At 38.0% G+C, this 27596-nt stretch overlaps 3 protein-coding genes across 3 annotated transcripts in view; 1 reads left to right on the top strand and 2 right to left on the bottom strand.

Annotated features, from left to right (window-relative positions):
- Nucleotides 1-16646, bottom strand: part of aven (apoptosis, caspase activation inhibitor) — a 38944-nt gene extending 22298 nt beyond the window's left edge. Inside the window, exons 1-2 of the mRNA XM_005931520.3 lie at nt 16375-16646; nt 13998-14169 (exon numbers count right to left, since the gene is read on the bottom strand). Of these exons, the coding sequence (XP_005931582.1) occupies nt 13998-14169; nt 16375-16554 (352 nt within the window). The 5' untranslated portion in view covers nt 16555-16646. The remainder of the gene's footprint in view (nt 1-13997; nt 14170-16374) is intronic.
- Nucleotides 42-24289, top strand: chrm5b (cholinergic receptor, muscarinic 5b). The gene is made up of 2 exons (XM_005931521.3): nt 42-1203; nt 17131-24289. The coding sequence occupies exon 2, from the start codon at nt 17203-17205 to the stop codon at nt 18733-18735; it is 1533 nt and encodes a 510-aa protein (XP_005931583.1). The 5' UTR covers nt 42-1203; nt 17131-17202; the 3' UTR covers nt 18736-24289.
- Nucleotides 24223-27588, bottom strand: emc7b (ER membrane protein complex subunit 7b). The gene is made up of 5 exons (XM_005931522.3): nt 27230-27588; nt 25753-25872; nt 25520-25658; nt 24820-24900; nt 24223-24583 (listed from the first exon to the last, which is right to left on the bottom strand). The coding sequence occupies exons 1-5, from the start codon at nt 27460-27462 to the stop codon at nt 24434-24436; spliced, it is 723 nt and encodes a 240-aa protein (XP_005931584.1). The 5' UTR covers nt 27463-27588; the 3' UTR covers nt 24223-24433.
- Between the last annotated feature and the right edge of the window lie 8 nt (nt 27589-27596).

A 27596-nucleotide genomic window follows, 5' to 3' on the forward strand; every position in this document is an offset into this window, starting at 1 on the left:
TTTGCACTCTTTACTTTGTAACTACAGCAAGAACCTTATCTGCAAAAGGAAGCTCATTCCAAAAAACCCACAAAACAAACAGAGAAAGCAATTTAAAAATCCTACAAGAGGCGCATGGTCAAAAGGCTTTCAGGACTACCAAACACCATCGTGAAGTGGGACATGTGTAGCTGATTGAGAAGCGAGCCATTTCTCTGTGATGAAGACATACAGGTCTGCCATTGCAAAGGCAAACATTCAGCTTATGCTGAACTGCTACTGAGACATGTGAGCTCCTCCTCTGGCTCCTCCCCCTATGTTTCATCCTACTACTCCACCTCTTCCACCTCCTCACCTCCTCCTCCCTTGTCTTACATATTGCCTAGTTCTCTGATACAGGAGGCTTCAACCTATGCGGGAATTTTTCCTAGTAGTTGCTCACGGCTGAATCTGCGTGTCAGAGAGGATGACAGCGCAGCCTGCATCCAAGCAGGGTTTTCAGAAGCAGCAAGCAGGAGACTGTTGGGAGGGAAAAAGTCTGTCTGCGCAGCCCTGAGCACTGAAGAAGCTTTACTTACTTCCATTGCCAGTGGAGTTGCTATAACTTTGCAGAAAGTGTGAGGAGCTGAGAAATTACCTTTGATTTTTCAGAAGATTTTCGAGCTCACGAGTTCATCTTCAGTGAAAGAGAAGACTCTTCGGAGAGACCTTCGGCTGATCATTGTTCGTGATAACGAGGAGCTCTTTTTCAGTCATTCTCTGTGAAAAATGTCTGAACAGCATCGAGGCACCTCAGCAGTTTTGTCACATGGACGTTGACGCCAAACAGCTGTTGCATTTACCATCTTTTCTCAGAACGAAGCTGGAATATTGAGGAGCTAGAGCCTACTGCACCGATGATGCTGACCGGTCTGTTTGCATCGAAGTGCTTTGTACTTAGCAACTGATGAGGATGCGAGACAGTGTGATGACCTACCTATATTTGGCAAATGTGTTTTTCACCTCGTTGGAGAGAAGAGCACAGAGGAAAAAAGTCAACGAGAGAGAACAGGAGAGGGGAAGAGAAAGCCAACAAGAGAAAGTGTGAGGCAAACAGTCAAAGGGAAGATCTACAGAGCCAACTCTGCCAAACTGAAGACGAAGTCAAAGAAAAACAACCTATCAAACACTTGGCCACATGCCCGTTTAATGCTGGAGCATTGTGTTCGCTCGGCGCGATACAGGGTGAGTATGTATTCTGTTTGAAGTGGCTATTAGGCAGGAAATTAAAGAGCTCAGAGGAGCAGCTGTCAACTGACCCTACTTACTGTTTACTAAAAACGTATTAGAAATTCTGACATGATAAAATTTTGATTACTGAATAGCAAATGCGGCCTCAGTTACTATATTAAGGAACTGTGGAACATGTTCTGTGGCTCACAGTTGCAGAGCTGTGCAGTACATTTTGTACTGTGTGGATTTAAAACCATCATAAAAACATGGTTTAATTGACCTTAGATACACTTAAATAATTCACAAAGGGTTTGCTGGCATGTTGTGCATTTACTTAATGCAGAAGGTACAAGTAAAGTAATTCAGTTTAAAGTATCATTAAAAGTCATGGGTTTGATAAGCCAGCATCCTGACGCTTGATCTGCTGTTTTATTGGAAGCATAAAAACTTTGAGACTTGGTGGCTTTCAATGTCCTTTAATTTACTTGTTATTTTCTTAATTATTATTACTTTGCTCTTGAAACGCAAACAGAAGCTGTTATACCAAATGTTTTGTCTTGCTCGGCAAAAACATGTAAGACCAAAAAAGCAACAAATTATCACATTTGAGAAGCTAAAACTGTTTTTATTTCTTTGGTTGGAAAAAAAAAATTCTTCTACTCAGAAATAATATTTTCTGAGATTTTAAAAACACAAAGCTCTAATAAAAAGCTACATAAAAAGAGCAATCCAGAGATTTTTCCTCTATAGGAAACTGATTTATTTTTATAGTTTTCTTTAATGAAACACAGCAAATTGTAATGGAGAAAATAATTGAGACTGAAAAAAAAAAAGCCTTGCAGCTGGAGCTACAATTTTTCAGTCAACTATCAAATCAGTTTTCAAGCAATTATGTCAAACATCTATTAGTAAAAAGCCATCTAAGCCCATCAACTGTGACTTTGTAAAACTGAAATTAATTTTTTTCAACCTTTCATAATCTGGTGAAAATAAAAAGTTAATGTAATGGCACTCAAACAAAGGCACAGGTATTTAAAGACGAAAGTGGGTGGGCTGATCAGTGGGATGATCTCAGTGAAGTGTCTATGATCCACCCGCAGCTTTATTTAACCTCACACCATAACCCCACTGGCGTCATCTTAATGAGCAGTTCCAGGGAAACAAACCAAGCACCTGTAATGCTTTGTTTCCTATTTGTGCTAACCAGACAGTACATAATTGGCCTCATTCCTCTGCTTTGACGCCAGTCTCTTCCAGCGTACATGGCAAATCTAGTATCTATAACAACACCGGAACATACATATTAATGGAATGATTGGGACTATTAATCTCAGTTAGGAAATCATCCTTGTGTGTGTCAATCTGGTTAGCCGAATCACAGAAGCTCTAATGTGATTTCCTTTTGTTTCATTATGATTGAGCTTTGATAGAGGCCCATTAGCAGCCTTGGTAAACTACGGCTGCGGGGGAGCAGGATTGATCCTTGTGTTAATGTGTACAGATAGATGACAGTGTGAGGATGTAAATAACTGGGCAGTAATTTCCCAGTCATACAGGCGCATGGACTCACATGTAGAGAATAAGGGAACTGCATCATTGGTTCATTTCTCCTAGCAACAGAATAATCAACCTCCAACGATGTGAGGACTAAAACTGACTCTGTAAAGCTAAAAAAAAAAAAAAAAAAAAAAAAAGAAGAGGAAAAAAAGAAAAGAATTCTTGAGAATTGAAAGCAACTTAGTAGATTAAAATTCAACAAATGCATCTGTTGTTCACCTTATTCATGACCGAGGTGATGAAAACCTTTCTGCACAAAAGCAGCTTTAGAATGAACTGCTCGCAAAATATCTCAAGTATCAAAAGCACCAAGGTTTCATCCTTGAAAAGTTACCTCACTCTGGAATCTGCAGTCATGAAAAGGGTCTGTTGTCTCCTGACGCATTGGAAGCACTGGATGTTATAGAAGGTGTAATCAGAGTCTTTCAAAACACATGAATGCTAAAAGCACTTGGGATGTTTGGACAAGCAGAAGGGCTACATAATAGCCATTTGTCAGGCCACAAACAACAGAAATCAGCTCGACCTTCAATTCAAATCAAACAGTCTGTTTACATAATTTCCCTGTTGGGCTCCATTTTTCATAATCACACCAAGTAGAGTAGAGGTTTTAATAGAGCTTTTGCAAACACAAAGTCAGGCACTGTATCTCCCAACAGCTCAATTATATATGTTTAAACAGACTGGCAAAGGAAATTCACCAAATGTCTACAGGTCTTTATCAGGGCTGCGCTAAATTTTCCAGTTGGATTTTGGGCGTGTGCTTGAATTTGTCCAGCATGCATATATCCATGCTGAGAGATGAATCACTGCAGCAGCAAATGCATCTGGACACATAAAAAGTCCAAATGAAATCTAAACAGCCTGAAGTGATACAAATAGAGACTATATCAAGAGCAAGGAAAGCTCTGAATCTCTGAATGTAAAGAAATGCACTGGTGCATATATGTGATATAGATACCCTTTGACTGGAAGTGACCTCTAAAATATTTACCAAAGCTTAAATTTTCCCTATTTAAGGTTTCATTTTAAATGGCAATAAAATCCTTAAAACTGCTCAATTTTAGTTACAGTTGTGAAAAAAGTACATCTTCATTCACTTCTAAGGTTTTACATATCAGGAAATAATGATGATAATAATAATAATAATAATAATAATTATAATTATTATTATAATTATTATTATTATTATTATTATTATTATTATTATTCTGTTCTTATTAGCTAAATACATCAGTTGAACAAAAACACAATAACTAAGCCAAAATATATAAGTATGTACACCCTTACTTCTTCCATAGTAATTAAGAGGGTAAACAGCAGCTAAAAACCCAAGAGCTACAATCTGAGTACAATTAGAAAAAGACCAAAAAAAGTATAGCTTGTCTGGAAGTGCAGCCAGAAGCAAAAGAAAATGGAAGCACAGCATAGTCTGCATCTGAACAAACCTTATAGAACAATGTCCTTTGGACAGACAAGACCAAGGTGGTGATGTCTGGCCACAGTGCACAATTCAACATTTGGCAAAAAACAAAGCACAAACTCCTCATAACAACTGTGAAGCATGGTGGTGGAGGGATAATGATATGGGCTTGTCTTGCACCCTGGGCGCTTTGCATTGAGTGGACCATGAACCTTTCTGTATTATCAAAGTATTCTCTAACCAAATGTGATTGGATGCAAGACAGTGTGATTGGCCAATCTGACCAACAACTAAAGCTTGACCTATATTGGGCTGTGCAACAGGATAACTGTCCTGAGCAAACCATCAAATCTCCATCAGAAAAAGAATCAAAAGAGATCCAATGGTCCAGTCAACATCAACCAAACCCAATATCCCCAGACCTGTTGTTGTTCAATAAACGTAATATTAAACTTACTAAGGTTGGACTTAAATTATTTTAGACCCAAGTAAGGGTCGGATTAATTTGATGACGATGGATAAACCTTGAAAGAGGGTGCACTTTCTATTTTAACATGACATAATACCAACTTTTCAGTTGATCAAGGAATCCTTGTTTTAGATTAAAAAAAAAAAAAAAAATCACATTTCCACTCATTAAGATTCAAGAGCAACTACATGAAAACTTCCCTCAAACGGTTTTGAAACATGCCATTATGTAACACTGTAGGTTCTGACAGCCGTGCCTCAGTGAGAATTATAATTATAAAACTGGCCTCTAACCTGTCCAACTGTTGACTCATTTTAAGAAGACGCTCACTGCATATCTCCATCTGGCAGCGATGTCAAGAAAAAGTAGCTGCCAAAATTAAAAGGGTAATTTTATCTTTTCCGAGTCATTTCTTTGTCCCAGTAGTGGTGTTAAAGGTGCTGACAAAACTATTTACACTACTCAGGACAGGAAGAGGAGCTAATGACAGTGATTTATTTTTTTCCACGCAGCCTTCCTTCCGCCTACATTCATTTCTCGGCTGTTTTGCTTGACGAACAACACTCCCTTTCTTCGGTTCAGTAAAGTGGTGATTTATTTTTGTGATTTACAGCAGCCCGACTTACAGTGATAAGTTATACATCACATAGAGGCACAACTTGTTATATTTTCAGCTTTCTATGTCAACACAGACGGCAAATTCAACTAAAGTGCAGATACTCAAGAATCGTTTGCAGGCAATGACTGCCTAAAGCCTGGAATCCACGAACATAAAAAAGCAGATTTCCTCCTTGATGATATTTTGCGAGGCTTTTACAACCGCTTCTTTGTGGATCTCTCTGTCTTTCATTTTGACTTCACATACATTTCAGTATATTTTAGTTAACTGTTCTTCTGTACAAGTGCTATTTTGCAGGATTTGACCAAATCTGACCAAAAGAATATGTGACTATACTTTAAAATTCATCAGCGTTTTTTTATTGGAACCTTTATTATCTCTTGTGATTTCTTGATCTTGTGATCTTTTGTGGATTTCTAAAATAACCTTCTTTTTCTTAGAACATACCAAGCTCTTTATTTTCCAATTCCTACTGTTCCCGCCATCTGCCTGATGGTTTAGTTTGGTTTTTGGAGCTTAGGACTCGCCAGTTTCTTTCAAGAGTTACAAAACTTTCAGATTTAAAAAACAATAACAACAAAAAAAAGGTCAAAATTATACTCTATGGAATAAGGTATAGAGACAACTCTGAGAGTCAACGGCGTGAACACACAAAATCTGGGTAGGAGAATTTTTTAATGAATCATATAAACACAAGATTTGACAGAAAGTACATCAAGTACTGGAAATTGCCCCATTATTAATGCCAAAACATCAAACTATTCTACATGGATGGACGGCAAAGTTTTTCTGTGAGCAGAACAATTTGTGTTTTAGTCACATTATTGCTACAAATAAATGTATCCATAATAACAATTGCAAGGAGAACAGAAGCCTCAGCATGTCTTCACTCAACAGTAAACACACACAAAGCGCTCTGCAACATCACATTTCATGTATTTTGCTACATATTTTGCAGTTATATAACATATTGGAATGTCTGTCAAAGTACCCTTATTAATATGACTCAGACAGATCTGAAACATGCTTGAAAAATGTCTGAATAATACATTGTGTTGTACAAGAAGCCTGGAATTTGCAGAAACTGTCTGTTGTCAGTTGGTGACTGTGAGTCAGACTCTTCCCCTGACCTCTGAAAAATACCTGCAATCTCACACAGCCTGTAGAAAAAAAAAACAGTACAAGCACTCATGCACAGCGAGTAGTACTAGTAGGTTTATTAACTCAGTGAATTAGTGTTTTGTGATCGTCTACAGCAGGTCAGCTGTTAGAAGTCCCAATCTGGATAAATCCTGTGCCTCAGCTGTCAGATTTATCCAGTAAACAGCTGCCGCAGCAACAAAGGCTTCACATACTTTCCATCAATTTATGATGGAAGATGATGCTCTGATATCAAAACATATTAATTCTCCTTCATTTATTCTGCCTCTCCCTGCTCTGAACTGTCATGCTGTTTCTTGAGTGAAACACACCAGTAACTTATTCATCTGATCCCCTCGTTTGTGACCCACTCGTGTGCACCACTTTCAGAAATTCGTGCTGGTCGTAATTAACTGACTGTTTCGGTTTGTGCTAATAGATTTCTCCGAGAGCTTTCCACTTTTGCTTTTTTCTGATCAGGGCCTCACACTGATTTGCTCAAATATGTTTTGGCACTTGAAACAACTAGGGATCGAACCAGCATCCCCACACTCTCTGGACAACCTGCTGTACCTCCACAGTCATTTACAACAACAACAACAACAAAAACTTAACAAAATCTTGCTGTTTTCTCCAATAAATATCAGGAAAAACAATCCACACCCACTCATATATTTAAACTGTTTTGTTTTGGGTTGCCAAATGTACTCAGCTCCTGTAGAGGAGATCACAATATTATTTGCTCTCATCATGTAGAGTATAATGTACTTGATGAGAAAACAAAACATCTACTTGATTAAAATGTTGTTTAAAAAAAAGAATCAGCTCACGTCTAACGCCTCCATCACACTGTAGGTAAAGCTCTGCTCTCGACCCGTCTGCCCTGGGATTTCGAATCTCGTAAGAATTGCAAGGTGCATAACAAAAGGTTGAGAAACACTGCTGCAGGCCATTTCTCTCTTGAAATACATAGAAGTACTTCCGACCTGTACATTCTGTCAAATCTTGTCAATAAAGCAAACAAAATACCTCAACACCCTTACAAGATAAATAAATAAAAAAAGTCCACAATAAGTATTTTGTGAAAAGCAAAGCGGAAACAGGTGGTTTTTATAGTGAATTCCTGTTTTCATGGCTACCTTAATTGGCCAGAAAAACTACTCTTAAAAGCATCGCCGCCCACGTACAATTAAGTATCCTCTAAAGAGCGGCAGCCTCTTGCTGTATGCCATGACTAATCTGGCAATGTGGGCAAAACACAGAGACGAGAGATCGGAGTCAAACAACTCACAAGAGCACCTTTGGCATTTACACTACAAGAGAAGGAGAGAGAGCGACACGGCGCTGCAACACTCCAACTTTCTAACGGCGTGAGGAAAAAAACCCCCACAATCCTACAAAAACAGTTCACTGCTGAAAACACTCACCCGAAGTTAAAAATGGCCTCATGACTTTCCCCAAAAGCATCAGCCTGCACAGTTCAATCAGTGTGAATGCCTGGATACTCAACTGAAAAACATAACTGACAGAAGACATGCTACTTGGAATAATGTGCCATACTCGGCGAGCTCTTGATTAGTGACATGTGCGATGGAATTCGGCTAATTAGAGCTTGGATCCAAAAATAAATGAGGATGACTGATGAGGTTTGTCAAACATGAGTTTCTGATCATCATTGAATTTGTGAATTTTCAAGCCAGAAATTGCAATAACTAGTCTTCAGCCCAGAATGTTGTTAAAACCAGTTAAAGCAGCACCAGTTCATTTTGTTGCCAACTGTGGCAACACAATGCTGAAGTAAAACACTGGAATTCACAAAACAGCTGCCAATTTATAAATCCAGCATGCTGAGGAACAAATTAAGATTTATCTTAAGTGATGTTTCTTACCATCTGATAAATGGGAGTCCAGTATTTACAGGCCTCCTATATTTGTAGCTGTAAGAAAGAGACAGACCATACAGCTAAAGCTACAACAGTTACCCAAAGACTTCATTTTTATAAGCTACACCTGTCATAATAGAGATCATTTTAAGCCTATAAATATTGGTAAGTGCAGCTTTAGCACCATGTAAGACAATAAAGTCATTTACATGACATAAAAAAGGGGAAATGTAATCATCTGCATGACTGCTTAGCTTTCATTAGTTAAACCAAGTGCAATGTGTTGGTGTGACCCTACTTTGAATAATGGCATCTTAATGACCATATCACATCCTACTGCTCCAAAAGTTTAAATGATCTAATGTTTGATGACTTTTTTTAGACTTCCACAGCAAAACAGTAATTTATCCAGTCAAGTACTCTGCCACCTGCAGCAGTGTGTTATGCAACGTACTCAGTCAAGCTGACAAGAGACTGGAAGTGGAAGGAAAGCAAAGTGCAGGGAGATTTGTACTTTAGCATTCCTGCCAGAAATGTGTAAGAGGAAGGAAGCTAAGCAAAGTCAAATTCAGAATAACCTTTATTATCCCTTATTGAGGACAAAAGAAGAAGTGTCAGGCCTAAAAGCCTGTCTACAGAAGATGAACAGAATCTAAAAGTCATGTTCTTTAGAAAGAAGAAAAAAAATCCAGCAAAGACCTGACACAGGACCTGAAAGATGTTCATCCATTTACTGTTCATCGAAGCCTCATAAGAAATTCTCTCAGTGGAAAAGTGGCTGTCAAAAAGCCGTTCTTCAGAATGGGAGGCAGGGGGAAAGGCTGATATATGTCAAATGACACAAGAACTAGACTGAAAATCAGTGGCAACCTGTCTGACGGAGTGATGAATCCAAATTTGATATTTTTGGTTTAATATGTCGATTAGGAGGTCAAAAGAGAGTTACAACAATGAGTGTTTCCTGTAAAAAACAGATGTTTTGGAGACTGTGTCATGGTTTACCTAGTGATGTTGGGGATCCAATCTAATGTTACTGAAAATACAGTCAGATTTTAATCTACCATGCAATACCATCTGGAAAGCATCTGATTGACAGTGGCTTCATTTTTCAGTATGACGGTGATCACACACAGTCATGCACTGGCCTCCCAGAGCCCAGACCTCGACATTAATAAAGCACCGAGGGATCTTGATAGAACAGAACAAGAGGCAGCCAGCATCCAAAGAAGAGCTTTAAATGTCCTTCAAGAAGCCTGAAGAACTAATCCCGAAGACTACTTAAAGAAATGACAAAAAAGCTTGCCTAAGAGAGTTCAGGCTGTGCTGAAGAATAAAAGTGGTCATATCAAATACTGACTTTGAAACTCAGAGTTATACTGCATTTCCATTTATATCTGCAGAAGTTTCATAAAATCGCTAAATTACTAAGTCCTAACAAAGAAGAACAAGAAAATAACACCCATGATTCATCTGTATTAGACTCTGCGCTGATTTTCAGGCAGTCTTGGATAAATCAGCAAAGTATTCTTTAGAAGAATACTGCCATATAAAAACAACCTAGCTATATACTGGTCACATAATACATACTCCATGTAGAGATGTGGTTAAAGCTGTGAAAGAGTTCACTGAAGTGGAAAAGAGGCACTGAGTCATAGCTAACCATAGAATTTAACACCACTACAACAGTGTCAAATGTTAGCAGGATGTATGATTGATTCTTTAAATGCATGGAGTAATCATGTTTCGTCTCTTACATTCAGAGCGCCTAGAAAGAGGTTTGCATCCACAACATGAAATCCAGTTTTTGTAGCAGGCTTGAAACAGAGGCAATCCCTGAAATATGTATTAGTATATATTTCTGGTAGTGTTTCCAACGACACATCACAGATCAACCAGCATTACTGAAAAGTAGACGATTACAGATACGCCTCTTCAACTTGTTTCACGTTTTCAATTTCATCAGCGTCTAAAATTGATGGACATAACTTGAAGAAAAAAAGAACAACCCAAGCCAAATTCTTTCTTGAACCAGTAGTCCAGACTGTGACGAGGGTGAATCAGCTCAGTTAATCAGTACCCATGGCATATCTGACGGAAGCAGAAAAAACATGACAGTAATTGTAAAAAGAAAACTTTTTTTTTTAAACTTCAAACTGCCAAATCACCAGGGAGGGATTTGTCACCGCAGAAAGCCTAACGCAAATAAAGCTCAAGAAAAGGAGATGAAGATGTGCCATGAAAGCCAGAATGTTGGCAGACGTTTCAGGTCATGATTACTGCATTCAATGCCATCAGCCTGGGAATAGTCAGGATGTTTACAAGGCAAGACAAGCTGCTCACTGAAACTCAAAAAAATTACTGAGCTATGGTAACCTGCTTGTACCTCAAGCTCATGATGCTGCCAAATCTACACCAGTCACAGTTAATTAATTACCAGAAAGCCAGCAGGAATTCAAAACAAGTATGAACTATTTTGTGATTTATGTTCAGGAGCTGGGAAAATGAAAAAAAATGTTCCTAAAATATTTCTAGACTGTTTTTAGATGTTTGCATATACTCAGCATGTCATGCTAAATCGGGAATTGTAATGATATCTTTGAAATGGTCTTTTTCCAAGGTGCAATGTGCAACATATATCTTTAATGACAACAACAACAAATTGGGTTCAAACATTTGAATTTATTTTGAATTTTCTCTAATACACAAGGGCTTACAAGTATATGAACTGAGAGGTCAACACCCTTTCGGTCCATGGTTGAGTTCCTTTAAACTGGTCGTCTTCCTGGCAGGAACCGGGCTTTTAAGCACAGCTCAAAGATTTTCAATACAGTTGAGATCAGGGTTTTGGGGAAGGCCATTCCAGAAGCTTAATGTTGGCCCACGTTATTCCTTCCAAAACCAGTTATGATGTGTGTTTGGGATCATTGTTCTACTGAAACAACCAACTCTGTGCGATCTGACATGAGGCTGAAGAATTTCATGGCAATCCTTTTTCTTCATTATTCCATGCACTTTGTGCAATGTACCAGTACCACTGGCAGCAAAGCAACCTCAGAGCATGATGATATTGCCACCATGCTTACAGCTGGTACAGTGCCCTTAGGTTTAAAACAAGGGTGGGGAACTCCATGCCTCAAGGGTCGGTGTCCTGCAGGTTTTAGATCTCACCCTGGGTCAACACACATGAATCAAATGATTAATTCATTACCAGGTCTCTGGAGAACTTCAAGACATGTTGAGGAGGTCATTTAGCCATTTAAATCAGCTGTGTTGGATCAAGGACACATCTAAAACCTGCAGGACACCGGCACTTGAGGCCTGGAGTTCCCATTCCTTGTTTTAAAAGGTTGCCCTTTAATCCTTCAAAAATACCTTTTGTCCTTGTAGCCAAAATCATTTCACTGTGGTGTTCCTGCAGTTTCCATTTCATGGCAGGCTTGAGTGTTTGTGGTTTCTGGTTTGTTCTTAAACCAATTTCCTCTCCTTTGAGGGTGACTGTCTGAGACTTCTTCTAGACCAGGGGTCTCAAACTCGCACCCCGGGGCCACTTGCGGCCCACATCACCCCTACTTGCGGCCGTATATTGACCTGAAGAAATATAATGCAATTTGGCCCTTGAAGTTACTTTTTTTGTTAGCGAGGAATTGTTTGTTGATGAGTGCAATGTTAAAATAATTTCTTTAAAAAGCAAAAAATGATTTAATATGAAGTAGGGCTGCACAAATAATCGTTAGAAAATCGCGATCTCAATTCATACTTATGTGCGATCTCATTTCCAAATGACAACGATTTTAAAAAAAAATTTAAAAAAGAAGACGACGATTGTACCGCATTTTGATCCGGGACGTAATCTGCATGAAAACAAGCGCTCACTCTTCATGCTCAACAAATGACAAGGGCGGAGCCTTATACCACGTGATACAGAAGCTGGCGGCTAAAATTAGCAGGGAAAAAACAACAGAGAGCACGTCAGGGATGACGAGAAAGTGACAGGAGAAAATCCGTCCCGGTCAACCACCCAAACACCAATAACGGGAACCTTATACAGCGCTTACCTATACCCATCGAACTCCCGCAGGCACAAAGAAATTACGGAGGCTATTACTTATCACCTGACCAAAGATATGGCTCCCATCAACACTGTGCAAAACGAGGGATTTAGGAAAATGATCAACACCCTAGACAAACGCTACACAGTGCCGTCCCGCAACTATTTTTCTATTGTTGCACTACCTGCTCTATACACGCAGCATCGAGCAACGGTGGAGATGGTACAACATTTTGCGGCAACGACAAAATGTGAGACATTTGTTGTTTTTATGTTTATTTATTGTTTTTATGTTCAGTCTCAACTGTTACGAAGTTGATGTGCAGTTAATAAGTGCAATAAATATTTATACTGGAAAAGAAAATCGTGAGAGAATCGTGATCTCAATTCTAAGCAAAAAAATCGTGATTCTCATTTTATGCAAAATCGTGCAGCCCTAATATGAAGGCAATATGAGCAGAGAGTGCAAAATGTTCAGGGATTGCATGTTAGTTCAGTCAGAGAGTTTGTGTAAAGAGAACAATTTTCAATAGCAGTAAAAAACTAATATGTCTGCATTTTTATTTTGTTAAATACGAACAAAATTATAGCAGAAGTGCTGCCACTTGTACACGTGTGCCACGTACGGTACATACAACTGGTTAGCCGATGATCTTAGAAAAAGGCTCCAAGAGATCTTCCCAAAATGTGTAAATCTATGGTCCTCTTTCTTAGATTTTCAATGAGTTCTTTGGACTTTCCTATTGCTCTTATTGGTCAGTCCAGCAAGTGCTGTCAAACAAATCCTTTATTTGCTGGCAAAGAGAAACTATCACTTATACTCAGTCCTGATAACTAAAGTTAACAGGCCTTGTCAAGTTAGAAGACATTGTACTACCTTCATGCAATACTAACTGAAAGATATGAGTGAATGCATATATTTGAGCCTGTATGCCTTCTGAATTCACTAAAACTATATGCTGTGCAATCATTCCAAGAACAGTTTAAAGAAATCATTAAAATCCCAAAATTGTCATGACATCCATGCCCATGATGAGTCTTAAACTTCTGACCACAACTATAAACAATCTTGAATATTAAGCTAAACGTGACAGCTCGACACTGGGGCTGAGAATCAGGGAAATATCTGAAAAAACTTGAGATCTGCTCTTATTAAACTGAACTTCCCTAACTATGATCCTTGGGGGAAAGAAACAGCAACAGAATCAGAGACTGTAGAGAGCCCAGGGGCCCCGACACTGACCACTGAGGCTGAAATTAGCAAACAAGACAAACAAGGATCCTCCATGCAGCTATCTGACAGCAATGTCCATACAGAGCAATTAAAGTCCCTAAGGACAGCAGCAAACATTTCTAGCTAATTAGGAAACGGAGGCAACTTTGGAAAACTACAACTTGACTCAGTGGAGTATTTGCACTAAGTCTACAACACACACGAAAGGTCAACACTCTTTAGAAAAACTGAGTCAACATTTATTTGTGCCAAGTGAAGCGTGATGGTGAAGCATCAAATAAAAACGTAAAAAACTGACTGATTGTTAATCACTTAAGCTTCTAGAACAAAGTCAAAGGTAAAACCCATCCCTCCTGTTGTGGGCTGTATGAGCTTTGCAGGTGTGGCTGGTAAAACAAACATCCTCCTCCAACATCTTGTGGTCACATCTTACCTGCTGAGGCCAGCAAAACATGAAAGTCTGTCCCTCTCTGAGTAGGCGTGTCATCATCCGGCTCTGGCCTCTCCGACTCCTCGTACCGGTCCCAGTTTGACTCCAGCTTCCTCCTGGAGAACACCTGTGTGCTATCATCGTCCTCCTGATAACTGTCCCCTTCATCTTGGTCCTGACGGAGAACATTGCAGGTTATACAATGACCAATATGACACTCAAGAAAATCAGAAAGCAGAATCGGACAAGAAATCTTAAGAATAGCTAGATAAAATAAATCTGTCAGCTAAGAGACTCAAGTTGAGCGTCCTCTGATCCAAATTCTTATACACAACAGAAGAACATCTTAATCTGAAACATACTTTTATCCACCTGTTCATTTTAACCAATTTAAATGGAGTATTGGTGAGCTGGGTTAAAGAAAAATGATTAACTTAGGACAGAAATAAACAATACTCTGAAAATTTCTTGCATCCATCTTGCTACAACATTTTTATATGTAGCACATCCATCGGCCACTTCATTGGGTACACCTATTCAACCTGTTCAAGGCAAATGTAAAAATAATAGAGCAAAGAATGTCAAACTGTATAGCAGCCTCCCACCAGCAAACTGATGGCTGCATCCAGTAGAATAACAAACTGTCTGACAAACCCAAAATCATCTCAAAGAATTAAAGCAGTTCTGAATTAAATCTAACCCAGTTCCAGAATACGTAACAAAAAAAACAAAAAAAAAAACACCTAAAAAAGTGATTTTATATTGCAGTGGGATTTGGGGACCATTCCTTTGTAAACTAAAAAAAAAATAAATTATAATAATTAGGAGAAAAAAGATTTTGAGCTGGAAAAAATTTTGGCAACTATTTCTATAATTACCATTTCAAGAACAAATGCCAACTTCATTCAAACTCTGGCACTTTGAGGATTTTCTGAGTTTCTATTTCTAGTCAAAGTAATTTAAATATCTGTTTATTTTTAAGATGTCACCTGTGCTTTAGGAAAATAACACAACTAAACTATTAATTTAGGAAGTAAGCAACAATAAATTAATACTGAAAGTACTCTTTTATTAGCAAACTGCAGGAGGACTGCCTAAACACACAGATCCCAAACATGTTTGCAAATTCCTGACAAATGTGCATAGAAACATCCATTTCAATTGAATTTCTCTGCAAGTATTTTTTTTTCCTCCAGTACCAGAAGAGACTTTTCAGAGTCTGTTATGGGTTTATTGGCTAGGGAATGTATGTAAAGCACAATATTTAGATTTTAAATCCTGGTTTCTGTGAATAATTTTTGTGTTATAGATCACAATGCAAAAACAAAAAAAACAGTCTGGAAAGAAGTCTAATTGTTCTAACTTTTAAAAAGTCTAAACTGCATACCTTTAGTACTGTCACTATGATTTTCCTGCAACAGAAATAATAATTCATTTTGTGCTTCACAAATTGAAAGACAATTTTTTTAAAGTGTTCATTAGCACATAGCTCTTATTTATAATTGGTAGCTAAGCCTCATAATTGGGTGACGGTATAAACAAAGAATAAACATCACTGCCAAAACTGAACTCATTAAGTTTGCCTGAGTAACGCATTTATCCCTGCTTTCTCACACATCTGCAAAAAAAATCTTTTCATAATACTGCCATGGAAAAACCGTGCTTTTTTCTGAACAAGATCATCAAAGAGCTATGGATGCACCAAAAAAACAGAGAAAATGATTGCAATCAAGAGCTCCAACGAACCAAGGGAGATTTTGATGACTGTAATCACAGAGCCCCTATTGTTTCTCTTCTACTGCTGTAGGTACCACAGCAGGGGCATTAACTGTCTGAACATCCCAGTGGAAAAACAACTGCAGCCTCTAGGGTCATATCGACAGGCAGATTGTAAAGTGACAAAGTTAAATTGCTGTGGGAAAAATTTCAAGAGCTTGATGAAAATGTTGACACATGTAAAAGGGCTCAGTGTAGCTCTATACAGTGCATGCTGGTAGGATTTATTAGATGACGATAGCACGAACAACAAATAATAAGCATGGATGGATTTAGCTGATATTTGCACACTTCTCATGTCAGCTAATGCATATTGACTCGAAACTTACTGTGAGTTTGCACATTATTTCAATACATAGCTATATTTCAAAGTTTGCACCAGCTGCTGGGATTGTTTTGCTCAGACTAACTATAACACTGCCTAACTATCACCCTGAAATGAGTTTTAGTTAGGCCGAATTGAAGAAGTAATCCCATGTAGCTTTGCAATAGCATCTGTGAATGTGTGCGTCAGCGCAGTGACGTAAACTACACGATTCAAAAATATTTTTCAACAAAGTTTAGGACTAACGTAAGGGGACTCAGATTCCCTGCTCTCTCTCACCCGCTGATGGAATTCAGCAGCATGGGCGCCTCCTCCACGTCCACGGCCGCGATGATGTTCTCGTTTACCCCGCCCGCGGTGGTGGCCTCCTCTCCCTCGGCGTTCACCGCCAAAACTGTTGCCGTCGTTTCCACCGCGGCCACCTCTTCTCCCACTGCCTCTGGTTACTCTACCTTCCATTACTGTCAACAGTGGCCGGACAGCTGAGCGTGTGACGCCTCACAGTTGAAATGGGTGTTACACCCAATGATATCCCACGGCAAAATTGTTTTGATTTGATAGTTCCGGACCTCAGTTTGGCTACATGAATATCTATCAGTACCATATAAAAATAATTAACTTTTCACGTTTGAATGTTTTATATATTCTTAATGAAGAAACTCTATGTCAACTAGAACTTATAAGCAAATAAATACTGCATATATTATTATATTATATGTATTATAATATACAGTATTATTATTATTATTATTATTATTATTATTATTATTATTATTATTATTATTAATGACATATAGAATTTTATAATACATTACATGCACACACACATATATAATGATGAACCTAATGTTTTATTTTACCGTATAAATATTATACTTAGATTACAATAAATCTGTTACGCTTTTTACGAACTACGTATACAAGTTAAAAATCTAAGTAAGCTACCGTCACTCTGATCAAAAATGAATTGTGCTAACTCATTAAAAACATCTCTGTGTGTAATTATATCTCATTGCTGTTCTCTTTTCATTGCAGGTAACTGCTGAATCCGCATGAGGCTACAAAGAGATATTTTCCAACAGTAACACAGCTCTGTAACAAACCGTAATGGATGCTTCAAACAGTACTTTTGGCAACACTTCACAAGTCTCCGCTGCTCCTCACAGCCTTTGGGAGGCTATAACCATTGCCACGGTGTCGGCCATTGTCAGCCTGATAACAATAGTTGGTAATGTGCTAGTTATGCTGTCCTTTAAAGTAAACAGTCAACTTAAAACTGTAAACAATTACTACCTACTGAGTCTGGCGTTTGCAGACCTCATCATAGGAGTTTTATCCATGAACCTGTATACCACATATATACTAATGGGTTACTGGTCCCTGGGGAACCTTGCATGTGACCTCTGGCTAGCAGTAGATTATGTAGCCAGCAATGCTTCAGTTATGAACTTACTTGTTATCAGTTTTGACAGATACTTCTCCATTACAAGGCCACTGACATACAGGGCAAAGAGGACTCCAAAGAGGGCTGCCATTATGATTGGTCTGGCATGGTTGGTGTCATTTGTCCTTTGGGCTCCACCCATTCTGTGCTGGCAGTACTTTGTAGGAGAGAGAAAAGTGCAAATGGACCAGTGCCAAATCCAGTTTTTAACAGAGCCCGTCATCACATTTGGGACAGCCATTGCTGCGTTCTACATCCCAGTCTCTATTATGACCATTCTTTACTGCAGGATTTACAAAGAGACGCAAAAACGGACAAAAGATCTAGCAGAGCTGCAAGGGCTCACAAAGGAACATGTTCCAGAGGGGGCTAAACCACAGAAAACTCTTATTCGTTCATGTTTTCATTTCACCCGAGAGCCAAGAGATCAGAGTCAGGCCTCCTGGTCCTCATCTAATCAAAGTAATGCCACAAAAACTACCACGAGGTCAGATGAGGCATGGGCGAAAGCAGACCAGATCACGTCTTTTAATAGCTACACGTCCTCAGAAGAAGAGGAACAACACGTTTCAGTAGAAACCCCACAAGGATCCTTCAAAGAGCCAGGAAGTGGAGAAACTAATAAAAATGGACAGGTGACTGATTATGCAGAAGATGAGTATTTTTCCACACCTCAAAAAAAGAGCAGCAAAAAGTGTATCTCATATAGGTTTAAACTTGGCTCAAAGGGTAAAAACAGAAATCCTATGAGCGCAACACCATGCCCCCTTGAAGCAGAGCTGCCCACCAAAAATGCCTCCCCCTCCTCATCCTCCACCACCTCCAAACCCATGGACACTGCCCTGAAGAACCAGATTACTAAGAGAAAGAGGATGGTGCTGGTGAAGGAGAAAAAAGCAGCCCAGACTCTTAGCGCCATCCTCCTGGCTTTCATCCTGACATGGACGCCATACAACATCATGGTGCTTATCTCTACTTTCTGTGTCGAATGCATCCCGACATCTCTGTGGCACCTGGGCTACTGGCTGTGCTACGTCAACAGCACCATCAACCCAATGTGCTACGCTCTTTGCAACAAGACCTTCCAGAAGACGTTCCGCATGCTTCTGCTGTGTCAGTGGAGGAAGAGGAGGAGAGGTGAGGATAAGCTATACTGGGGTGGACAAAACCCAAATGTCAACAATAAAATGACTTAATGTGTCCCTGCAATATTACACCAGACTTACTTTTGTCCACTTTGTTGGATTTTCTTGACATATACAGTAGTCAGTGGTCTTCTTCAGCATGAAGTGCCACATGTGATTTTTGTGTTAAAATATCTGCTGGTTCAAAATGAGCTGAGCCTGATGAAGCGCCTAAACGTCTGCTGTTATAAGAAAGAAAGGTGTCTGCACATTCTCACATAATTAAAGGTTAACGAACAGGTTCAGATGTTTTCTAGTCGGTCTTGAAGCGATATACCACTGCTTCTACACATGAAAGTCTGATTACAGACCTACAGATTGCATGGCCGCTGAGGGAGCTGCGTGAAGTAGGGCTGTCCGTGATGTTTAAAAAATGAAATATCAACATTGTGCTAATAATGCATGTATGATAATCATAAATAATTGTGTATTTGTTCTTTTTGTATGCTTTTGTATAGTTATATGGCTTTAGACTCTATTGCCACCTGAATGCATTTGTGAGGTTAATTAATGTAAAAAAGACACAATAAACAAAGTTACTGATTAATTTGAATGATAGAATTATTGCTATTTTTAATAGATATCGTGATAATAGCAATATTGTGAATCTTTGTTTTTGTTGTTTTTTGGTCACGATAATCATGCAGAAACGTGATATCATGACAGCCCTAGTATGAAGTCTGATAAACTGCCTTGTGCTACATCATATCACTTGAGTCAGCGTCCGTTTTAGATGTCTAAGGGGTGTTGAGTTTAGAAACAAGTGATCTTATCAAACTTCTGTAGGCTAATGGCTGTGTGACATGGACAAAACTGTTTTTGGTTAAGTTGTATGGTGGGTAATACAGGCACTAGTTGTTGTTTTTTTTGTTGTTGTTTTTGTTACAAGAATAGGAAAGTCAGCAATGAGATATATCTCTCTTTCAACTCCTGTCATTAATAGTTCAAAACGAGTTAATGGAGCACACATTTAAATATTTGTAATATACTTACACTCCCATATCCTTCCTCTCCATATGGGCAATACTGCTATCCCTTTGCAACTGAGATCTAAATGTACTCAGACACTAAAATATATGGCACATAACATATATTATGACTAAACAGTCAACACTTTTATTGCAAGAAAAAAGTGACATTTACATAAGGCAAAAAAAAAAAAGCAGAAGAAACAAAAAGTACAGAAGGAAATAAATCCGGTGTAAAGGTTGTTATGGCTTTATGTAACGGGTGTCAGACACTTTGTCTTCTATCAAGTCTTTCTGACCTACATCAATAAGGTGAGGCGCTTTTATGCGTGTTTATTAATCCCTTTGTCCAGTCTGATTTTGTGGCAGTGTGTAAACTGCTTGCTCAACTCATACTAACTTTATCATAATAATAATAATGGATTGCATTTATATAGCGCTTTTCGAGATCCACAGTTATTAAAAAGAATTAAGAAACGTTAACTAGAAGATGTTCGTAACACAGACAATCTCAAAACCTGCTCTTGGTACGCTGCACTGATATCTCTTGTACACATTTTTTTTTTTAAATTTGACTTGTTTTCTGTTTTCAGTACCTGTGGACAGGCAGGAAATCATTAATGAATTGCAAAATGTGTCTTTTTTTCTGACAATGTAAGAATGAAAAACAAAATTGGGTCAATATTTATTTTTAAATGAATTTTTATCCTTTGAGACTGTTAAACACTATAAAAGTCTGATGTCTGTAGTTCCCCCAATATCAAGTCGCTCATTTAACTACAAAACCTGCTTTTACTTTACATTTTTAAGGAATTTGTAAAAAGTGATGTCAGGTATTCAGTTACACTGTTAAACACCATACTGATGACATTTTTAGGCTAAGGACTTTTAAATTGTTCACAGCTGCCCTAGCTTCATTTGAAGACATAATTCCAAACCCAGCTATATTGTCCTTTATCATCCGTTTACATAGCAGCTTCTAGTACTGGACTTCTAACCTGTTTTCTATTTGCATCTATATTGTGATCCTCTGTGACCTGCTTATTACATGTTTATATAGTAAACAGAGAGTAAAGCGCTTAGTTCTGCCAACATCACCAGGATTACAATCATTTTCAATATAGCTAATTTACAAGATAATAAATAAGCTGTGTTTATAATTTACACATGAACTGTAACTTCTGCAAGGGGACACCTGCAAAATAAATAAAATTCCTCCCTCCCTTGAGATTGTGGAGCAATGGTAACCATCTCCAAAATGGGTTATTTTGTGTTGAAAAGACTGCAACTTTAAAACGTCCAGTAAAGATGGTAACTCTTCCTCTAGTTGAACTTCCAACTCCAGGAATGTCGACTGTCATTCTGTTTTAAAGTCTTGTATTGTCATTTAAACAGTGAATTATTATTATTTTTTAACATCATGTATTTGTTTGCATTTGGGGACATTTGCAGAAGTACCTTGAAGTAGCTGTCAGTGGCTGCAAAGCAGCAACTACAATTGGTTCACTGGTTAATAAACCAAGTAAAAATTAAAAATCAAACATGGTAATAAAATAGTATTCTTTCCAAACCAGTGGCCCAAGCAACAACCACGGCCCCTCCTTCAATGGCAAGCCTGTCTCAAGCCTGATTACAGTTGTTGTAACAATCTTTTTTAGTAAAATATCCTGGAGTCAAAATCTCTGATCCTATCCTTTCAACCTCACACAATTCATAATTCTCCTTTATACTCTTGCACTGTGTATAAATGACATAGCATAAGCTCACATATTTCAAAACAAATCTGTAACAGGAATAACATATTTCACAGATTGTGTCGGATTTTATACTTCACAAATGGTGAATGTAAATTGTTTACAGTATATTATTGTTCAGTGAATGTCTTTCCCTCTGTTTTCTATCTTGTTGATATTTGATCATGTGTATAAGGGCTAATCGGTACATTTATGTGCATTTACAGTTGCATTAGTTTAACACTAGTAATATGAGATTAAGATTGTTATGGACACCTCTTGTCTTCTTTTTGCTGTAAAAAGATGAGTGATGTTGTAAATTATTTCACTTTTTTGTCTATTATGATGTAATGTTAAATGTATCTTTCTGATCTGAACTCTGTGCCTTTTGTTCTGCTCATAGCAGCAAAGATTCCTTTGTGAAGGCGCTTGTGCTTACTGTCCGTCTGCACTTCTGTGTCTTTGTGTAATAATATACATAGTAAAATACAAACTTCAAGGCAAACATTTAATGACCAACAGACATGTTGAAGATGGTCTCATTTGTCAATAATTCGTCTTTGAGAGGTGAGGCAAATCGTTACCATCCTCCAATGGTTGACTACCCGAATGTGCCATGTACCAACGTCATGGCACTAAACAAATCCCCGACGTCACCGGAGATTTTACTGGTCCCAAGAGTCCAGGTCAGCACTGTTGTTCTGCATTGAGAGTTTCTTTGCTCTAATGCAACACCACATGAAAAGAACAAAGCCATTAATTAACTGATCTCATTAACAGGACTCGGCGTTTTCAGTCTGATAAAGCTCAGTTGACCTGTGATGTCACTGAAACACTAATAAAAAACTATTTCCCTGGAGAACTCACCTTTGTGTTTATGGAAGCTCGTTTCCACCACTGGAAAAAAAACATTTTTTGTCCCCAACAAGTCAAAATATTGGATCATTGTTTGAAAATTTTGAGTTTGGTTTCTCGAGATCTTAACTTACCAACTCAAACTTCCAAAATAAATACGTCAGAATTCCGAAAATAATATGAAACTTTAGTTAAAATTTTGAGATAACCCCAAATTTTAAATTATGGGTGGCATTTTTTTTTCCCTTTCCCCTCCAGTGGCAGAAATAGGCTTGTATATGTGCTGAATGAACTCTGGTACTGTAGTTTCTCTTTAATCTCAAATACAAAATGCAACCGTGAAACCCTAAAACACCAAAATGCAGCTGAAAATAGTGTTTGGTTAATATTTGCACCCATTTGGTAAAAATGAGTTTTTAGCAGTTTAGCTCTAGCTTTTAAATAAAACATTTAGAGTCAAAATAAGAACTAAATTGCTTTGGTCTAAGAGCCACAGTGATGCTTGAAACTTTGGAAAATATTAGGGAAAACAAGCGTTCTTTTATTTTGATGCTTTCACTTAACTCATTTAGCATGAGTAATCTACAGGACGCTGTCATGCGCATTCTTCACACAGCAACTCATTCTTAACCTTGGAAAAAGGCGATTTGATGAAAACGACTGATTTTAAATTGTGTCACACCATCTCCATTTACCTGTGGACGGGGTATCCCTGGAAAAAGATGCAACTGCATGCAAGTTGACCTAATTCACGACGCTTTTCGTCTACTCTGTGCTTGAGAGATAACTTTTAGATTATATTTATATTCACTACTTCTCACCAAAACACATTCTGTGCATCATAAACATCTGATCTGACTTTAAAGCATTTTTTGAGCCCTGTGGTTATTATCGACAGTGATTGTGCCCAGCGGGCCCTCGTGCATAACACTAAGACTCAAAAGCTTAAGCAGTTATTTGGAACTCAGCCAGCAAACTTGTTTCTTTTGCTTGTATTGACCCACATGCTTCTCCTACCTTGATGCGCCAGAATGTTTTCCCCTGAAAAAGGGAAGACAAGGTAATTCATCTTTTTGTGTTACCACTGCTAAGCACTGATCAGTGAAACAGCAGGAATATACAGTAAATATAATCTTGCATAGATGCAAACAAAACAAAAACCCACTCTTTCTCACTTCTGGGTAACTTTGAAGCCAAAATCAAAACCATAGCAACAACGGAGCTTTTGTGCCAAAAGGACTATCTCCTCAACAAATAGATAAATGCTGATGATGAACATATTTGGCTCAAAGTTCAGGAGAAAGCTAGTGACTCAACCTTGAGCTGAGCGGTCTCTATATTTAATAACATTACTCATTATTGTTTCATTTTAAAACACGTCCTGTCAGCCAGTGCTAACACATTCTACAATAATGATTTTACTATGGACTTTAATGTCTATTTTATTACAAAGTAAAACCAGTTACACTTTGTAGAGCTTTTAAAAAGCAACCATACATTTCTCTCTTTGTACTTCCAGTGATTATCATTTTAATTTTTACACCTCAGGCACATAATGTACAGCGTGTGAATTCTAACCATACAGTTCACCACAATTCATAAAATGAGAAAGTCACATGTTCACTCAAAGAAATGAATGGTGTGAAATAAAAACACAGCTGTCATATACCATGGCAATTTATTTATCTAGGTTTTTAAATAAGAATTTATCTGCCTTAAAATTCAATTTCTCTTCATTCACAGTCGTATTACTGAAGTTACTTAAACAAGAAAATCTCTGAATTGTGTATATATGCTCTCTTTCAGGTAGTGGAAGTAGCAGCAGTGGAAAATATACAATGGAGGTTTTAGCACAGAAAAGACTGATGTAGGGTCACCTGTAGAAAGTATCGCGCAAATTAAGAATAACAGCTTTCGCAACAAATGTTATCAGTGCAGTATGAAAAAAAAAAAACCTAGGAAAAAAAAACAATTTTTGCTCAGTTCGTAATAGCATATTAGAAATCCAGATGTGCTCAAAACATCTAATATTAATGAAATCTGTACAATAAACCCAGAGAGAGAGAGAAAAAAATGACACTTTAAAACCTTGCTTCCATGACATAAATCAAGCTTTTTTCTTTTTAGGTGGATTTTTAGGAGGCATGTACAGTACTACCTCCTCTTGGCAGCTGGCCTGGTGCCTTTGCTGCTGCTGCCTGCCTTGCTGGAGCCTTTGGAGCCAGAGAAGAGCTTGGTCATGAGCTCAGAGACATCAGGAAGCTCAGGGTTGGGGTTCAGCATGTTCATGGACTGCTCCATTTCCTGTAAAGAAAGGGAGGCAGAGAATGAACAGCTGTTTTTGGAGAGAGAAAGGCTGTGTACAGACTCAATGTTCTCTCTGATGTTAAAAATGTATCACAATCAGTCACATCTGTTACAGTTAGCACTTTACCACAATAAGCAATTCAAAAGGAGACAAGGATAGGGTTAGGATTTAAAACATCACAACGTCTGTTGTTTCTTCTATTTAGCTCAGAGACACAGTACAATGAACATACCTTTCTCATCTCTGGGTCATTGGTGTTGACCACTTTGGGTAGCAAAACAATGATAAGCAGGGGCAGAACCATCATCATAACCTGCAGGAGCAACAAAGACATTAAATGACATGTAACAAATTCAGATGCAATCTTCTTTGACAACTTGTTTTTACAGTTCCTTTTTTTTTTTTTCAACGGTTTTATCTGTCAGCACAGAAGCCCAATATTCTCCTTTTGAGTTTGTGGGCCATCCAATCAAGAAAAAAAGTTTGGCATAAGGAAAACGCAACCTTAAAAAGGAAAGGAGCTAAAAAAAAGAAAAGGAAAAAAAAAAAAGCTTGTGTCAGACAGTGGATGGCCTGTACTACCCGGGATAAATCAGGTTTATTTTCAACTCTGATTGATAGAAAGCTGCTCAAGAGTTCATAAGTATAAAAATATGCAGTAGAAATGAGTAAAAAAGGTCACTTTAAGGAATGGAAATGTGACTTCATGGTCATGAAACTTCTGTTCATTATCGTCAATATTGTGCACCAGCTTATCAAAATTAATTAACATCTGTAGTTCTCTAAATGGGGCTACAGCCAATGGACTCTAACAGTACAAATGGTAGAAAGCACATGTTTAATCAGAGTATTAGGATAATGGTGGGATCCTAGGAAATGTTTCTTTTGTGACATACACATACAATTCCCACTTAATCAACGCATTTTCTTACCATTGGGTTCATAAGGAAGTCTGTCCAGCCCCAGGTTTCTCGCTTCATAAAGTAGCTGTGAGGTCCACTACTCCTGATCTGAAGAGGGTATGGCTGGCGAATTACCTCTGACGTTTTGATGTAATTCACAAGTCGCGCTCTGTGAAATCACACATTGCTTCAGTGGGTCAGAGTTGCCACAGGCCAACCGCTAATTTTTGCAAGTTTTGTGTTTTTCACTATAGTGGCCATACCTCATTTTACCCTTGGATGTGATATCAACACGGACAGCTTCAAATCTATAGGTGGGAGTAACAACTTCAACAACATACGACCCAGAGGGGACATCGTTCACAGCAAAACTCCCATCGGTTCTGTAACAAAAACATAAAGCAATTTTTTCAAGACAGCAGCTGCTTATAATTTAAAAAAAAGGTACACCTATATTAGTTCAACCTAAAGTTTGTCTAAAATATTAATCCTGAAATAAATGGAGAATGAACTAAATAGCAAAGTATTATCAAACTATCTTACTAAAGCAGAAATACAAATGGTTAAGACAAATAAATAAACAAATGTGGTAAAAACGTTAAAGGTCTTGCCAGTCAATAAAAATTTTCAATTAAATATCTGAAAGTGGGACATCTACAAAGGTCACCTAATTAGGTGTATAAGTATCTAAGAATTCAAGTAGTATGCTTATTAAGTTGAAATTTGAACTTAATAAGCAAGTTAGTTATGCTTCTTTTCACGCGCAAATTATGAGTTTCTTATATACATGCATTGTTACATTCTGTGATGCAAATAACCTATTAAAAATAAAAATATAGTGATAACTCTATGAACAATCTGAGACTTATTTTTTTAAATACATTTTGTTATAGTTGCATAGTTAAAAGTGACTACTTCTATACCCTTTATGTGCTAATAATAATAATAATGCTAATAATAATGCAATAATAATGCATTTATAATGCATTTATAAAAACAAGAACCTTAGAATGTCTTTCTAAGTGTGTTCCATCCAATATCCTTGAATTTATACTTGTATCACAGACAAATGTATGTATTAGCCATCATTTATACTCGCATCTTTGGTGAAATACACTACTGTACACTAGTCATACAATAATTAAAACTATTGCTAAGACAATCGATTAAACCCTTGTGAGCTAAGAAGAACACGAATGATTATTTTATTACGGATGATACGGTAACATGGTTAAAGATAGCAGGGTTAAATAACATGATATATTATTTTTATTTGTCCTTTACTACACACGTGACAAATAAATACTATAGAACATGCTTAATAATATGTTATGCCTTCAACACACGTTTGTGCAGCAAACCAGTGCTAGTACTGGTGTTTTCTCATAAACATATGCTAGCTGTGGAAACATAATAGATTATATATACACAAGTCTCTTGTGGACGTTTTGTGTTGTGGTTACCGCTGCAGTAGGACCAAAAAGGCCTCATGTTGAAATGAAACGCTAATTGATTGACACTCGGACAAGAGTTACAAAAGGAACGCTGTGCATGATCTACAACATTTGGTACCTGCCATCTGCCACAGGCAGATGCAGTCGTTATCGGGTTTGACTTCGAGTTTGACCCTAACCACCAGCTAGCAACGGCTAGGTGCTAATGCTACGTACTTAGCATTAGCACGTATTGTAGCACGTACCATGCTAGCTAGTTATCCAATGAACTATGGATATTTCTTACCTCAAAAATCCCACATGTTCTTCACCATCTACTAGCACTCTAGCCGTGGAGACCCAGTCTTGTGTTTTCACTCCGGGAACTATCGCTCTTCCTTCGATTTTGAACCGATCTCCGTTAGTCTGCGTCGACATAGCTGCGCCAGGCCCCGCTTCCATTTCAGTAAAACACCACCCTACGACGAGTACAGACTGGACGAAAGCCAGTAGCAGCGGTATTCTTTCCCTGTGCCACATACTGCCTCGTCTTTAATAAACTAAAATCGTTTTTCACCGTTTCTCCACCAACATGTAGTCAAGAGCTGTTTAGCGAAGGAGCGGAAGCCTCGCTGAATCAGCTGTCTCTGCGGAAAATGACGTCACTTCAAAAA

This window comes from Haplochromis burtoni, unplaced genomic scaffold, assembly GCF_018398535.1.
Source record: "Haplochromis burtoni strain Fernald_Lab_line unplaced genomic scaffold, NCSU_Asbu1 Contig_147, whole genome shotgun sequence".
Classification (NCBI taxonomy): Eukaryota; Metazoa; Chordata; class Actinopteri; order Cichliformes; family Cichlidae; genus Haplochromis; species Haplochromis burtoni.